Below are 17,113 nucleotides of genomic sequence, written 5' to 3' on the forward strand. Positions count from 1 at the left end.
TGTGAATGGTCCACCTTGCAAGCAGACCCTCCAGCTCCAATCACATCCAGCTTCGGATAACATTTGACTACAACGTCATGAAAGTCCCAGATCATAATCTAAGCTGTTCCCAAACTCTTGTCCACAGAAACCATAAGAAATGATGTTTATTATTGTTCTAAGCCACTAAATTTGGGGATAATTTGTTATGCAGCAATGGATAACTAATACATATCCTAACACAAATGTCTCTGCATATTATATTCACTCTGATTCACCAATGCTTCCATTCATTTTACTTGTGTAAAAGAAAACAAAATTGTAAAATTCAAGATGCACCATGGCTGGAAAAATTGATCTATGGAAAAAAATTAATTTGTGATAAAACCAATCTATTCTAAAACACCATTTGTCTTACTGGTTTACTTTCACAGCCTGAGCACTCTGTATAATACCTGGTATATAAATAAGATATTAAATAACTACTGCTGAATGAATGAATTTGTTCTTTCAGGCTTTAAGCTTCTGGAGGACAAAAACTGTGCCTTATTCACCTTTTTATCTCCCTTACATGGGACAGTGGTTAAATGAACATGCACCGTTCACTGTTTGTTGAATTAAATCAAACTTAACTGAAATTCTTGTTGAAGAAAATGATCTGGAAACAGAAGTGAAAAATCACAGTATAAAACTAATTTTAAATATTTCTGGACTTCACTGGCGGTGCAGTGGTTAAGAATCTGCCTGCCAATGCAGGGGACATGGGTTCGAGCCCTGGTCCGGGAAGATCCCACATGCCGTGGAGCAACTAAGCCCGTGCACTACAACTGCTGAGCCTATGCTCTAGAGCCCGCGAGCCACAACTACTGAAGCCCGCACGCCTAGAGCCCATGCTCCGCAACAGAAGCCACCGCAATGAGAAGCCAACGCACCGCAACGAAGAGTAGCCCCCACTCGCCGCAACTAGAGAAAGCCTGTGCGCAGCAACAAAGACCCAATGCAGCCATAAATAAATAAATAAATAAATATAAAAATATTTCTACTGCACATTGATTGGTGCTGGTTTTCAAGCCCCACCACCTATCACATACAGGCATAAAACCCACAAATTTAAAAAACTTAAATATTTAAATTTATTTCAGTTAGTTCCTAGTAGACCATATGGATTTTCATAATTTCCACCAATAGAACACATCCTCAAATGTTTCTAGAGAATCTTTATGACAAATATACAATGATAGGTATATGACTGTGCTTAGGTTGTAAACTATTGTAAGGTGGCAGACTGAATTTGGCAGATTATCGGCAGAATTGGTAACCTGCACTGCTCCTTATCCAGTTGAGCCTTAAGCAATTTCTGTAGAGTTGAATTTTATGAGCACAGGGAATTTGAACATTCAGTCATACAACTGAGCAACTTCTTTTCCTCTTTGGGAGGTAGTGTGTATCCAAGGTGTGTCTCAGTGGTTCAGAGCACAAGCCAGACTTCCTAGGTGCAAATCCCAGGCCCACCATTTACCAGTTTTGTGATCTTTGCCTTACAGCTTAACATCTGCCTTAGTTTCCTCACCTGTAAAATACAGAAACTAATAGTACCGTCCTCACAGGGTTATTGTGAAGATAAAATGGGTTAATACAGTGCCCGACACACAGTAAACACTAATCACAATTAGCTCTTACTGCCCTCAATGCCAGTCACGGACTTGGAACATTGCAGGTGACTTGTAAATCTTTATTAGACGAATGATTAATTCTGGGAGTACTGTATGGACATCTCTGCCCCCTTTCTGGATGGGGGGGGGTAGGTATTTGCATTCTATGATCACACACAAATTTTGATTGTTTATTCCTTTTTAGAAATTCTCGATTAGATCCAAAAGAGGCAGCTGATTCTGTTCATTGATAAAGGATATACAAGTAATATTGGCACCTGATTACACTGAATTGGGAATTAGAAAGTAACACACTCTGGAGTAAGAGCAATTTTTATTTTTCATTTTAACCCCTTCACAATGTGAAAGTGGCAGAAAGGTGTCAACTTTGAAAAGAACACGGAGTTTCAGAATCGAAGTGTCTTCTGCATTGTTGGGCTTGTGGAAAGATCATTCTCTCTAAGTTTCAAACAGGGCCAAGCTTCTCCCACTTGACTGTGGGCAACGCCTGGGATTGGTACGAGGCCTAATCAGACTTTATATCCACAACACCTGTCACAGTGCCTCACAGTCGGTAGAAAGCCAGAGAAAAATATTTTACAGGGCTGAAATATTAATAGTCGAGGCAACCAGGGCCTCAAACTTTCCATCCGTACCTCAACTTCCACCTACCTGGATGGACCCAAGTCTTCCCTTAGAACGACATTCCAAGGAGCAAGAAAAAGGGAGCCAGTTGAAACCTCTTCTCGGAGTTATGGGAACCACTTCCTTGTCTGTTGCTAAGGAGGGAAGAAGGACAGAGATGAGGCTGGGGGAAACGAGCGCCTCTGCACGGCGGAGCAGTAGCCCCGTCCCACTTGGCAGTGGTCCCGCCGGTTCCATGAGTTACCCCGCCCCCAACCTCACCCGCCCTCATCTCGCACTTGGAAACAAACCCTTAGCAATACAAGCCTGGAAGCCTGGAACCCGGCGTCTCCGAGATGTCCCTGGGGGACTCCAGCCGCCGCAGAGAGGGAACTTCCCGGGGGCCCCACGGCATCCTAGTTGGCGCCGGGCTCAGGCCCTCAACCCTGCCTCCCTCACGAGGCTTCCCCGGAGGCGGCGAGAGCGTGGCCGGCCCGGAGGAGGCCCCAACCGCCAGCCCGCTGCTGGAAGACCTCAGGCGGCGGTTGGCGCGCGCCTTCCAGCGGGCAGAGCCGCCCGTCGTCTCGAGGCGCTCGCGGGAGGAGGAGGCGGCGGAGGCGGCGCGGAAGGAGCAGAGCCGGGCGCGCGTCGAGAGCGCCCTGGCCGGGCTGCGCGCCGAGCTGGTGAGCGCGCTGGCGGCCGGCTCTCGGGGCCGCCTCTCCTTCCTCCTCTCCCGGGGCCCCCGGCCGCGGGCCGCGCACGTGCCCCACCGAGGGCTATGGGGGGCCGAGCGCCGCTTTTCCCAGGGAGAGGGTGAGGCCGTGCCGCGCGGGCGAGCTGGGCACCGGCCGTCGATCTTCCCCGACCGTGCCGATGCTCCTGCCTCCCAGGCAGCATCCAGGAGGGAAGCGGGGGGAGGGGAGGGGTCCGGCAGGACCCGAGGTGCTGGCTGGCTGTCGAGGGCTGAGTCTACTAGTGACACACCCGAGACCTCCATCACCACCCCTCCCCAACTTGTTCTATATTTTCCTACCACATAGAAAGTTCCCTCTAGGGAACTCATAGTACGTGCACGTTATGGGGCTCGGAGGCGGAAGTTTCAATGAAATGAACTCACGGGATGGATGGAGCGAGTCCATCAGCAACTGTTTCTTTTATTCTGCAAGTTTTATCTTCCCCCTGGCTAAGAATTCAGAAAACAGGAAATGATAATAAGGTATTCTGTAAAATTGGAGCTTTTTAACAGTAGGCAGGGGGAACTGTAGGTAAATATTTTAGTTACTGTTTTGTGATTTAAACAATTTCCAAGTTAGGTACAATTTGAAAGGGACAAAATGAATAAGAGCAACTTAAGCTTTAAAACGGTGCTGCCTATGAATATGTGTAGTGGAGATTTGGAAAGTTCTAGTCTTTTGCATTGAATACTAATAAAATGTTAACCACTACTTTAGAACGGATTCAACCATCAGTCGTCTGATTTAAGAATCTTAACAGTTTATCTTGTTTCTGAGTTTAAGAAGGGCAAGAAGGTAGTCAATTTAATTTTACCTGTGTTAACAATTTGAATCTGACAAGGTATGTATTAATTCTGACCCAGCCATATCGGAGAAACACATGGTTTTCTTCAGATACCTGAGCAGTGGCTGGGCGAGAGCCCTCATTAGTAGAGATGGCCTGGAGGGGTGTGCTATGGATGAGGATGCCCACTGGAAGGCTGAGACCGGGCTTAGTCACCCTGTGCTGCTGACCTGGGTTGTCACCATCCCTCCTGTAACTCAACTGACTCTTTTTTTTTTTTTTTTTGCGGTACGCGGGCCACTGTTGTGGCCTCTCCCGTTGCGGAGCACAGGCTCCGGACGCGCAGGCTCAGCGGCCATGGCTCACGGGCCCAGCCACTCCGTGGCATGTGGGATCCCCCCGGACCGGGGCACGAACCCGTGTCCCCTGCATCGGCAGGCGGACTCTCAACCACTGAGCCACCAGGGCAGCCCTCAGCTGACTCATTTAAATCAAGTGAAGAAATTATATTCAGTAAGCTCCAAGGCACTTGAACCTTCACATTCTAACTAGTCGTTTTAAGTCGTAGGAGTTTTAAGCAAGTAATGTACTGGGGGTGGGGAGGAGGTGGAGAATAAAATTCCAAATAGATGAGGGTTCAAATCCCAGCATTAACATTTACAGGCTCTGCTCTCACTGTTCCTATTACTTTAGGAATGCTAATTAGCAAGTTTGGGTTTCATCTGTAAAATGGAAATAATAAGCTCATAGGATCACTGTAAGTATTGTATGAGATAACGTTATATAAAGTGCATAGAACATAGACACTACTCAGTGGCTCTTACTGTGTTTTGGTTGTGCCCCCAAAGTGACAGATACATAGGCATGGAAGATCAAGGGTTTTTCTGGTAAGGAGGCAAAGAATGTCACACATACACAGATGCTGTGTTGCTGAGATATAGATCACGGTCAACATCTTGGCCAACCATTTCACCATTGTGTGTGGCCAGTCATGAAGAAGCAAAAGAATGTGGATCCTCAACACCATCACCACTAGAAGAAGCCATTTTTGATAATGGGCCATTAGCCAGTTTTCTGTAGGAACTGGCACCCATCCATATGTGTATGTCCACACATCATCTGTTAGGGTGGTATTTGTGTAAGGAACAATGATGAACAGGTCCAGTTAATTTAGAGACATGTTGCTATTTATGAAGTGTTATTTATGCTATTATTTGTTGTTTGATTTGGTCTTCTTAGTGGCTTGCATTGAATTCCAGGGCCTGTGAGTGAATTCCAGGGGTTCTATATACCTAAAATTGTATGCCAAATTTTGTATGCACATAAAATGCACTTCTTTCCTCAGAGTGTGTTCATAGCTTTCATTAGATTCTCAGTGGTATCCATGAGGAAAGAAAATTAAGGAACCATTGGTGTTTGACTTTCCTAAACAGGTGTGAGTTACACATACTTTGTTTTTCTTAGATGGTGAGCCATTATCAATAATTTAACTGCTTGATTCTTGGCATGAAAGTATAGGATGGGTGTTCACCAGTTTCTCCATTTAGTCATTCCTTCACTCAGTCTTTTAACAAACACACAGAGAACCCACCATGTTGCGTGAGCAGGCAGTGCACCCCTAGTTGGGGATACAGTTATGAATAGGAACAAACTGTGCTCAAAATCATCAGTCTAGTGTAGGCTGTGTGCTAGGAGAGGCACATGTACAGAACGCTGTGGAAGCACAGATAAGGTGAGACAGAGAAGGCTTCTAAGAAGAGTTGGCATCTGGCTGAGCTCAACAGGAAGTGGGTGGCAAGGGGCAAAGCGGGCAGAAGATGTGGCTCAGTATGATGTGTTTATTCTGGGACAGGCAAAGTTTCTGACCAGCTGCAGTGGGAGCTGGTGTGGGAAGAGGGCCAGGAAATAAAGCTGGAAGAGTAGGGCAGGTTTATAGGGCGTCCGTGCCACACTGGAGAATGGAAGCTTCCTGTAGGCAAGGTGCCAGGGCTTCTTGTGCTAGTGGTTGTGTTGTTACTGTCTGTTGGCTGGATGCTCATTGACTTTATTCTTTGCAAATTCTTGCTATCAAAGAAATGGTTCCAGGTGCTGAAGAATGAAGAAAAATATGTCAGAGGAAAACTGAAAGAAATTTTATCCAGTGACTTTATTTTGCAAATTAGGAGGGGACCGCCCATATTTGCTTTTTACCAGCAGAATGTCCTGGTTCACCCTGGGGTGGTTTCTTTTGGTGAGTTGATGAGGGGTTTTCAGCAAAGAGAACAGGGTTCTCATGAACTGCATTAAACAAGACCCTAATTGAAGAAATATGCAAATAGTTGATTACTAGTTTTCAACTATAATGCAAAGATTATGTTGGACTAAGCTTTGTCAGACTGCCTCTTAGGTACATTGCCCGAGAGATCTATCTATTTCTTAATACATGAGGACCTTCACAAACTCCCACTGGAGGGAGGGTATAAATCAGCCTTGCTGTATAACAGATTTCACTCTACAGTGAAAATTGTTAGATTCTATAAGTACACATAAAGGGGTTATTAAATGTTTTGCTCAACAGGGTGACCATTTAAAATCCTAAAAACTTGAAATGACAAGTAATCAAGTAAATGGGCCCAGGTCCTGAAAGCTCAGGTGGCCCTGAGCAGTTATCCTGGAGCTCAGAAAGCTCATAAGGATAAATGATTTCCTCGCAGATCACATGCCATTGCTTGGAAACAGCCTTCTATGCACAGGAATTTTTCAAATGGACGGCTCTGTGCATGAGCTTTTTTTGTTTTCATTGCAAGGCCATTTCAAAAGCTATTTGTATATCTGGATTTTACCTTGTCGTATAGAAAGTCAGTTTTATAGTCAGGCCAAACAGTCAGAACTGGAGAATAAGATGAGAAATATATCTTTCTTGATATCTTATTTTCCTTTCCTACAAAGTCCTTATTTTTCCTGTGCAGAGAGCAGTTTCATTTGATCCATATCTCAGGCTAATGAAAATCCTTATTTTTTTCTAACTTTTAGCTGGAAATGCATTTCCAAAATTGCCAGCTGGCCAGAACTTTGCTGGATTTAAACATGAAAATGCAGCAACTGAAACAGTATGAACTGGAAATTGCATCAGAATTGCAAAGCTCGGAAGATAATGTCGTGAATTTGGAATGAGGAAACAGCACAGAAGAAGATCTGAACCCTAAAAATAACATAGACAGCTCCGAAACAATTCTGACAGTAACATCATGGATGCTTTGTGTAAGACTTTAGGGGCAATTTTTAGGCCAAAAACTTCTATGCCATGGGGAAGTGACAGAAAACATCTACAAGAGGGGAGAGAAAATGGTATGTTGTCAGGTTTTAAAGTTACGTATTCATTGTTTCGGCTGGGAAATAGAAGTAAAAAGAATGTACTGAAGAATGCCTTAATGCCGATTTCCAGCATTCTATATCTTGTGCCATCTTAACTTTCTGATGTTATCTGAACTTTCAGAATCTGTGTTTGTTCTTGTTCTACTTGATTATTCTTGGTTTGCCTGCCCAGTTAGCTGTTCAGTAGCCTTTCCTTCCCATCCTGTCCCCTTTTTGGAGAATTACTTCTTCCTAGATTCCAACCATACCCTTCAGGTGGAGTCTACCATTAAGGGTGTCTCACCTCATTGGATACAGTCATGCAGATGGAGGCAGTTTGATCAACTTGTCCTCAGGAGTTTTGAACTTGAACTAAGGGAGCGGATGAGTATTAGAAGCTGATGGTAGAAGCCGTGGAACGGAGGGGCTTGGAAGCTGCTGGTGGCCACCATGTGAGAGAATGGAATCTCTAATATAGGAGGTCGAAACAGCACCACTTAGAGCCCGAAAGGGGGGGAGAGAGCTGCTCTTCCTTGTCTCAAGGGTGCAGCTGCTTAAATCCCCAGCCCTTGCTGTCATTTGGATACATGAAAATCCTCTAACAGCCTCCTAATACCATCTCCTTTTGCCTAAGTCAATGGAGTTGGAGTTTTATGACTTGTACGCAAAAGGTTCCCAACTAACACAATTCCTTTGTTAAGCTTTTAGGAGTTAAAATGGTTCATGTTGAATTAGAATATCTATCTCTACCTTAAAAGTGGTTCCTTCTTAATGTAAAAAATAAAGTTCATAAAAAAATAGTTGCAGATCTCAGCGATATTCATAATGGTCATTGTCTGTAAAAATAAATATTGATTTATAAAATGTAAGTCATTTGCACATTTAATTAACAATAAAAATTAGTTCTGGAAGACAAAGGAGAACAGAATGGACATGGTCTTTCTCTCTCTCTTTTTTTTTTTGCGGTACGCGGGCCTCCCACTGCCGTGGCCTCTCCCGTCACGGAGCACAGGCTCCGGACGCACAGGCTCAGCGGCCATGGCTCACGGGCCCAGCCGCTCCGCAGCATGTGGGATCCTCCTGGACCGGGGCACGAACCTGTGTCCCCCGCATCAGAAGGTGGACTCCCAACCACTGTGCCACCAGGGAAGCCCTGGTCTTTCTCTTAAATACAAGTTGTTTTATGTGTGTGAGGGTTTGAGGATTATCTGAACCAAGTTTAGTTTGTCCTTAACTTTTTTTGATCACTCTAAGTGAATTATTTCAGCTCTTCAGTACTTAATTTCTTCCCTCTGTACAACTGAGGTATTACTATCTTCAACTTACAGGACACTGTCAATGAGCTATTGGCGATATCCTGATATCTAACCCCTGGATTTCTTGAGAAATTCTGCATATAAGCCCTTGGCTTATAAACATACAGACTGGTTTCTTAACTTATACTTGTAAAAGAGATTTCCTATAAGTCTCTTCCTCAGAGTTATAGAAATTCTGAGGAAAGAGGCAGTGGAATTTCTGTGATCTGTTCTTCGAAAAAGAGTCTACTCAAATGTTGGAGCAGTCATCCTAAAGTACATTTTACAATGTATTATTTACAAATTCTTGTGATTTTGTGTTTAGCAAATACTCAAGATGATTCATTTTATAAGCTCAATTCCTTACAGAATACAGAGTAGCTGACATTGGTTAGCATTCATGTGAATAATTCAATTCTACTAAAAATGTGCTCTCTTGGGAATCAAAAGAAAGAAACAAAAAGAGAACTTCTGAAAATGAATGCATTATTTTTCCCTGTTTTCAGACACAAAAAAAGTCCACCATTTATCGTAAAGTTTTTGTCACCAGTTTTTTGTCCTATCTTTCAGTGATAAACTTTGGATCACTGTAACTTTTAGGAGTGACAAATGGAGAAACACAATAAGAAAGTCTTTGTTTGGAAGCCCTCATCGGTGGAGGTGGCCTGTGATACTAGCTGTCGATAGAGAGATACAGTGAGAACTTGATACATGGGACACTATTGCTATTAAATGTTTTTGCCTTGTTTCCCCTCATAAAGTGAATTCTGCTCTCATACCATATCCCTCATCTTTTTTTTTTTTTTTTAAGTAGAAGCCAGACTGTGGGTTTTTTTTTTTTTTTTTTGCGACTGCAATCAGCTATTTTTGTTAGTTTGCTGGATCCTGGTCCTGTCTGCTGCACACGGAAAGACAACAGGGACTCCCTTCTGAGGGATGTGGGGATGCACTTCCAAAGGCTACACTTCTTCACTTTGCAGAGTGTTTAAATAAGCTAGAGCAACAGTGTGACATTTTAAAGAAATACGAGGTGGAAGGGACCGAACTACTGCCAGCTGGAGGGGAAAATGAGAAAACAATTATAACCTAAATTATGCAACAGGGAAGCAGTAACTGGATAAGTCGAAGAAAGTAAAATGTTCACCTCAGTAGTGGATAGGGAGGACCAAAGAAGAGAAAATGACAAAAACAGTTTAGCGAGGAAAATATGGCATTTAGGTTTTTCAAATGACGATTTCTCACAGCTTTAATTATGGGGGGTCTAACCATTTATCAGGGTATGGGCTTTCACTCTATGGTACTTGGGTAGCATCTACCACTGAAGAGGTGCCAAATTAATTATGACAGGAGCTTTGCACAGGTTGTTAGGCTTTACATCTCTTTACAGGTGGCCTGGATGAATCCACATCTAGTTTGGCTTGCCAAACTACTTCTGCTGTAACAGGTGATTCTGGAGCGCCCAGCCGGGGGACGGATCACAGTCTGATGTGGGTAAACCCGTGATGGCTGAGCCTACACCAGTGGGATGGGATGCACAAGAATCCCATCTCCCCTGGTCCCTTCCCAGGCAGGGTACGGGGTGCCCCACTCCAGCCATCAATTCTGTTTATTTACCACTGTCATCACTGCCGGAGTCCCTCCTGGCCGTGAGTCTGGCATGAGGCCCTCCGGTGCCAGCTGCTTCCTCTCTTTCATTTTTGCTGCTGCCATCACTGCTGCTGTCTCTCCTGCCTCTTTGGCTGTATTATTAATGAGGGTTATGGAAGGATTAGAAATATGGGGAGGTTTCGGGTTGAACCTATGCCACTCTGCCTACCTCTGGGTCTGGCAGCCTCTTGTTTCACCTGGACCGAGGGGGCCATGCACCATCAGTGCTTCTGGGTCCTGCCTCCAATAAATGCCGGGGCTTACGAGGCTCCACTTCTTCCTTAGGAATCACAGCGCCGCCATCCTTCTCTTCTGGGACCAGTGAAGGGGGGGACCCTTGGAATATAATGATAAACCAGCAATGACACGAGCCACCTCTCCTGTGCCCCGTGTTAGGCCAAGAATGCCACATGGATTAGCTTCTTTAATCCCATGATGATTTGTATGCATGTAGAACATGGTTTTGAAGTCATCTGGCCTTCGTATTTAGTCCTGGCTTGGCCACTTGCCAGCTTTATAACCTAAAGCAAACTGCTTCAGTCTCTTTAGATCTGTCTAAAGAAGCTAGTCAAAATGGTACCCGTCTTATTGAAATCTTGAGGAGCCCAAACTGAAGAACCTCGAAGCAGGTTTGGGAGACGGAGTTCGTGGTGAAGGCTCTTCTACTTTCTGTGTGTTTCTTTTACATCTTCAGTTCTATGTGGTCTCCCTAGCCTTTTGGACTCAGACCTTTCCTGTTTCTGCTTCTTTCTTCATCACGTCTTTATGTCTCTCTAACGTTCTGCCACCTGCTCTTTGTTGTGACGTTGACTCTTCTGCTGGTTGATAAACTGATTTACTAAACTTGAGAGGAGGCACCAGGGAGATATGAAATGGCCAATAACTGCTACTTACCAACCGCTGAATCTGCCTGGCACACAGTGCCATGTGCGTTTAAAACTCGATCATCCCAGCAACACCGTGAGGTTGGAACTATTGCTTTTTCCATTTTATCAAGGAGGAAATGATAATCAAAGGGGCCATGCAAGTGGAGCTGTCAATATTCTTGTCCAGAGCTGAGTGTAGTCTGGCTTTTGAGACCCTCCCAAGGTAATCAGGGAGACCCAGACATAAGTGAATAAATTTGATATTATAACAGAAAGTGTTAACAGAAGCCTGTATGAAGCACTAGGGATGCTTTCTACTAGGGTCAAACAAAGAGGGCTTCCTTGAGGACCTGACCCCAGGTTCTTTCTGTTTCACCTGGAAAAAAGCCCTCATTCTGTGCCTCACATACTACATAGACAAGTTGGGTGATTTGGAACACATTACTCCACTCTATTTGGGCCTCATTTCACTCATTTGAAAATGAGAGAGAGTGGAGCAGCCTCTAAAACACTCCTCTAACTTGGAAACTCTATTCTACTCCAATCCTGCCTGCTTGTAACTGGACTCTCCATCACTCACCTCTGACTTGCCCAGATGTCCTGACACCTGTGATGGCGAGTGGGCCGCTGACTGTTTATCACTGGCCCTTGGCCATGAGTTGTACTCTCCTGGTCCCAGCCCTGGCCCCGACCATGGCCCTGGCTGTTGCAGCCTTGATGATGATGAAAAGCAATTCTTGTCACTCTTGGATGCCTCTCTGCTCTTTCTCACCCACACCGTGACTGCAGCCAGGGGAAAATGTCACATTCGCACTTCACAGGGAGATAAGCATGGCTCAGACCTTTTATGTGTTAGACTTTTGGAAGCAGCCTGGCAGATTGCCTGCTGAGGTGGTCACTGCAGGCTGAGAGCAGTGTAATATGTAGTTAGCAGTGCAGCCTCTGGAGTCTGGCGATGGAGCTGGAATTGTGGCTCCTTCACTGCCTCACTATGTTATTATCGCTGAAGTTCAGTTTGCTTCTGTGTAAAGTAATATTATAATAATCACACCTACCCACCCCAGGGACTTGTTGTGAAGATCTAATGGATTAATGTTTGTTAAGTGTTGAGAATGCTCTCAAGTAGTGTTTAATATTATGACAGCCAGGGCTTCCCTGGTGGCGCAGTGGTTGAGAGTCCGCCTGCCGATGCAGGGGACGCGGGTTTGTGCCCCGATCCGGGAAGATCCCACATGCCGCAGAGCGGCTGGGCCTGTGAGCCATGGCCACTGAGCCTGTGTGTCTGGAGCCTGTGCTCCGCAACGGGAGAGGCCACAACAGTGAGAGGCCCGCGTACCACACACACACACACACACACACACACACAAAATTATGACAGCCCACCTAACAAACATTTTGTTCATCCTTCTTGTCTATTGGAAGCACCCGATTCCAGGAGAGATTGAGAATGACAGCTTCACTTTTCTCAGCCCTTCTGGGAGCTCAGAATGGCTACAGAATCCAGTTTTGTCCAATAAGACATAAGGGAAGTTTGCTGGGGGGTTTTCTGAGAAACATTTTCTTTTCCTACAAAAGGAGAAAGAGGAGGTAAGCTCTCTTCTTTCTTGCTTAGGAACACTGTCACATGAGGTTATAAAGCTTGCACCTGCTGCAGCCACCCTGTGACCAAGGTAGGAGATACACAGACACTTTGAGGATGGGAAGACAGAGAGATGAAGAGAAGTAATGTCGCTGATGGCAACACTGAGCTCCTGAGCCAACCCTGAGACTGCCTACCTATGGTTAGTCTTGTTCTCTAAGGAACAACAGTAATAAAACTCAATTGTTTAAGCCACTTTTATTTAAGTATTTAGTTCCATGCACCCAACGAAGCATCACTAACTGACACACTTGAACCCCGACAACCTCCTGGGATGAAGGCTCAGGATGATGCACTGTCTGATTGCGACTGTGGATATTAGAAACTATAGGCAAAGGACTCCAGAAACATCATTTGGTCACTTAGGACCCATCTAATGCAACAGGAGACCAATCAAAGCATATTGGAGGGAAATGTATCTGAGAGAAACCGTTTCCCTGTTGAACCCTGTGGAGACTCTGGAATTCCACAGTAAAGGTTCTGACTATTAAAAACATTTCCACACGCTCATACTTGTTAAGAGAAAGACAACACGTCCAAAATGGAGTCACTTACGCTAAGCCTCACGCCACCAAACTGAGATTTAACTTGATTACAGTTTTGGCTCTCCCAGAAATGGAATTTTAAACCAGTCAACCAGTAATCATGTGATCAGCACTCGTCAGGTAATCTGCCTGATAGACCCCCGCCATCCCCTAAAAGAAAGTGACCTTGCAATAACCAACCCATTTTTTTTTTTTTTTTTTGCGGTACGCTGGCCTCTCACTGTTGTGGCCTCTCCCGTTGTGGAGCACAGGCTCCGGACGCGCAGGCTCAGCGGCCATGGCTCACGGGCCCAGCCGCTCCGCGGCATGTGGGATCTTCCCGGACCGGGGCACGAACCCGTATCCCCCGCATCGGCAGGCAGACTCTTAACCACTGCGCCACCAGGGAAGCCCCGCTTTTAAATTTTTATATCAGGGAAGTTTAGGGAACTGTCAAAAAAACAGCCTAAAATCAAGTCTGTACAAAAATTGCTTCTGAATTAGTATGAAGGATGCTTGTTTCTCTAAACTTCCATAGGATTCAGTTAGGAATTGTCAAGCAAAGAAATTTCTCAAGATTTCTAGGTGAGATTGTCAGGTTACTGAGAGCACGACCAACGTCCTCTCAGTCTACTGTGACTTGATGGTTTACTGTTTACCCCCAACCCTACAGCTTACCCAGTGCTTTACAGTTTACAATATACCAGGTGCTGTCATAGCCAATAGCTCTTTAAACCCACAATAACCCTCTGGGGTAGGTGGTGCTTGTGGCTGTTGAAATTTTTTTTTTTTTATAAATTTATTTTATTTATTTATTTGGCTGCCTTGGGTCTTCGTTTCTGTGCGAGGGTTTTCTCTAGTTGCGGCGAGCGGGGGCCACTCTTCATCGCACTGCGCGGGCCTCTCACTGTCGCGGCCTCTCCTGTTGCGGAGCACAGGCTCCAGACGCACAGGCGCAGGCTCAGTAGTTGTGGCTCACGGGCCCAGTCACTCCGTGGCATGTGGGATCTTCCCAGACCAGGACTCGAACCCGTGTCCCCTGCATTGGCAGGCAGATTCTCAACCACTGCGCCACCAGGGAAGCCCCGGTGGCTGTTGAAATTTGAGGGGCAGCAAGAAAGCTTGCCTGCCTGACTTTGGGAACATCACCCTCATGCTGCTTCCCAGAACATCACTCTCCCTAAGTGGCTGGTGTTTCCTCCAGGAGGAAGTGCAGTTTAGGAAGTCCGAAGACCCAGCTGTGGGTGTCAGCTCTGAGCTGAACTTGCTGTGTGATATCTGGTGAGTCTCTGGGCTTCAATTTCCTCATTTATAAAGTGAGGGATTGAACTCAAAATGATCTTTAAGACTCCAACTAATGCTTTTGGAATCACCCTTTGAAACAATGCTGTCATCACTTCTTTAGTATGAATTATTTTAGGTTGTGATATGAAAACACGGACCTTTAGAGCAGTGGTCCCCAACCTTTTTGACAGCAGGGACTGATTTCGTGGAAGACAATTTTTCCACGGATGGGGGTGGGGGTGGGGTGATGGTTCAGGCAGTAACGCCAGCGATGGGGAGCGGTGGGGAGCGGCAGATGAAGCTTCGCTTGCTCCCCTGTCACTCACCTCCAGCTGTGTGGACCCGTACCGCTCTGCGGCCTGGAGGTTGGGGACCCCTGCTTTAGACTGTCTAGAGTGAATAATTAAACAATGGAAGGGAATAGAAAAAGAAAAAAAATACTAAATTTAAATACTTTGTACCTTATAATTTTGCCTTAAGTTCAATTAGCAGCATGAATCTAACAGTCCAAACATTCTTTGTCTCTCTCTTTCTCCCTCTCTCTGCCCCCTCTCCCCACACTTCCTCCTTCCCTTTTTTTCTTCCCTTTTTTATTCAGCTTTATTGTTGTGCCTCCTGGGTGTCAGGCACTATTCTAGGCATGTGTTGAGCATCAACTGTGAAATGAACATCTTGCAATGAATGTGAAAGATGGGGTTCTAGCTCTCATGGTGTTTATGCCCTGGATGGGAGGAGAGGCAGATAAGTCAATAAGATACTCTAGTATAATGTGATCAATGCTGCAGTGGGGGGAAATTCAGAGTGCTAAGGGGGCAAACGGGAGGCACATGAATGACAAAATCAACATCCATTCATGATAAAAACTCTCATCAAAGTGGGTATAGAGGGAACATATCTCAACATAATAAAGGCCATTTATGACAAACTCACAGCTTACATCATACTCAATGGTGAAAAGCTGAAAGCTTTTCCTCTAAAATCAGGAACAAGACAAGAATGCCCACTCTTGCCACTACTATTCAACATAGTATTGGAAGCCCTAGACACAGCAATCAGATAAGAGAAAGAAATGAAAGGCATCCAAGTTGGAAGGGAACAAGTAAAACTGTCACTATTTGCAGTGGACGTGATACTATATCAAGAAAACCCCCTAAACTCTCCACCAAAAAACTGTCAAAACTAATATATGAATTCAGTAAAGTTGCAGGATACAGGATTAATGTGCAGAAATCTGTTGCTTTTCTATGCACTAATAAATAAAGTAATAAATCCCATTTAATATCACATCAAAAAGAATAAAATATCTAGGAATAAAATTAACCAAGGAGGTGAAAGACCTCTACTCTGAAAACAATGAAACACTGATGAAGGAAACTGAAGATGATACAAAGAAATGGAAAGATATCTCATGTTCATGGATTGGAAGAATTAATATTGTTAAAATGTCCATACTACCCAAAGCAATCTACAGATTAAATGCAATCCTTATCAAAATACCTATGACATTTTCCACATAAATAGAACAAACAACCCTAAAATTTATATGGAACCACAAAAGACCCTGAATAGCCAAAGCAATCTTGAGAAAGAAAACAAAGCTGGAGGTATCATGCCCCCTGACTTCAGACTATACTACAAAGCTATAGTAATCAAATCAGTATGGCACTGGCAAAAAAAACAGACACATAGATCAATGGAACAGAAATAAACTCACACACTTATGGTCAATTAACCTATGACAAAGGAGGCAAGAATACACAATGGAGAAAAGATATTCTTCTCAATAAGTGGTGCTGGGAAAACTGGACAGTTATATGTAAAAGAATGAAATTTGAACATTTTCTCAAACTGAATACAAAAAGAAACTCAAATAAACAGCAGTATTTTTTTGGATCTGTCTCCCAAGGGAAAGGAAACAAAAGCAAAAATAAACAAATGCGGCTTAATTAAACTTAAAACTGTTTGCACTGTAAAGGAAACCATCAACAAAATGAAACGGCAGCCTATTGAATGAGAGAAAATATTTGCAATAATGGGTTAATATTCAAAATATATAATTAGCTATACAACTCAATATCAAAAAATAAACAACTTGATGAAGAAACGGGCAGAAGACCTAAAGAGACAGTTTTCCAAGAAGATACACAGATAACCAACAGGCACATGAAAAGATGCTCAACATTGCTAACCATCAGAGAAATGAAAATCAAAACCACAATGATATAACACCTCACACATGTCAGAATGGCTATCATCGAAAAGACCAGAAATAAGAAGTGTTGGTGAAGATGTGGAGAAAAAGGGACCCTCCTACGCTTTTGGTGGGAATATACATTGGTGTAGCCACTATGGAAAACAATATGGAGGCATACATAATGGCAGTCCCATCTTCCATTCCTACCAGCAATAGAGTAATTCAGTTTCATCATGCCCTCACCAACTCTGGTATTGTCACTATTTTTTATTTTAGCCATTCTGATAGGTATGTAGTGATATCTCACTGCAGTTCTAATTTGCATTTCCCTAATGGCTAGTGATGTTGAACATCTTCCATGCATTTATTTTCATGTGCATGTTCTTCAGAGAAATGTTCATATCTTTTGCCCATTTTCTAATTGGATTATTTGCTTTCTTCTTTAAAAAAAAAAGCTCTTGAGCTTGGAGGGCTGTTTATATGTTCTACATACAATCTTTGTCCTATATGTAATTTGCAAATGTTTTCTCCAAGTCTACTGCTAATCTTTTCATCTTC

At 44.0% G+C, this 17,113-nt stretch overlaps 1 protein-coding gene across 1 annotated transcript; it reads left to right on the forward strand.

Annotated features, from left to right (window-relative positions):
* Positions 1 to 2,611: 2,611 nt before the first annotated feature.
* On the forward strand, positions 2,612 to 6,926 carry AARD (alanine and arginine rich domain containing protein; the record flags this gene model as incomplete). The annotated part of the gene is made up of 2 exons (XM_079722159.1): positions 2,612 to 2,938; positions 6,786 to 6,926. The coding sequence occupies 2 exons, from the start codon at positions 2,612 to 2,614 to the stop codon at positions 6,924 to 6,926; spliced, it is 468 nt and encodes a 155-aa protein (XP_079578285.1).
* Between the last annotated feature and the right edge of the window lie 10,187 nt (positions 6,927 to 17,113).

This window comes from Hyperoodon ampullatus (assembly GCF_949752795.1).
Source record: "Hyperoodon ampullatus genome assembly, chromosome: 17".
NCBI classification, from domain to species: Eukaryota; Metazoa; Chordata; class Mammalia; order Artiodactyla; family Ziphiidae; genus Hyperoodon; species Hyperoodon ampullatus.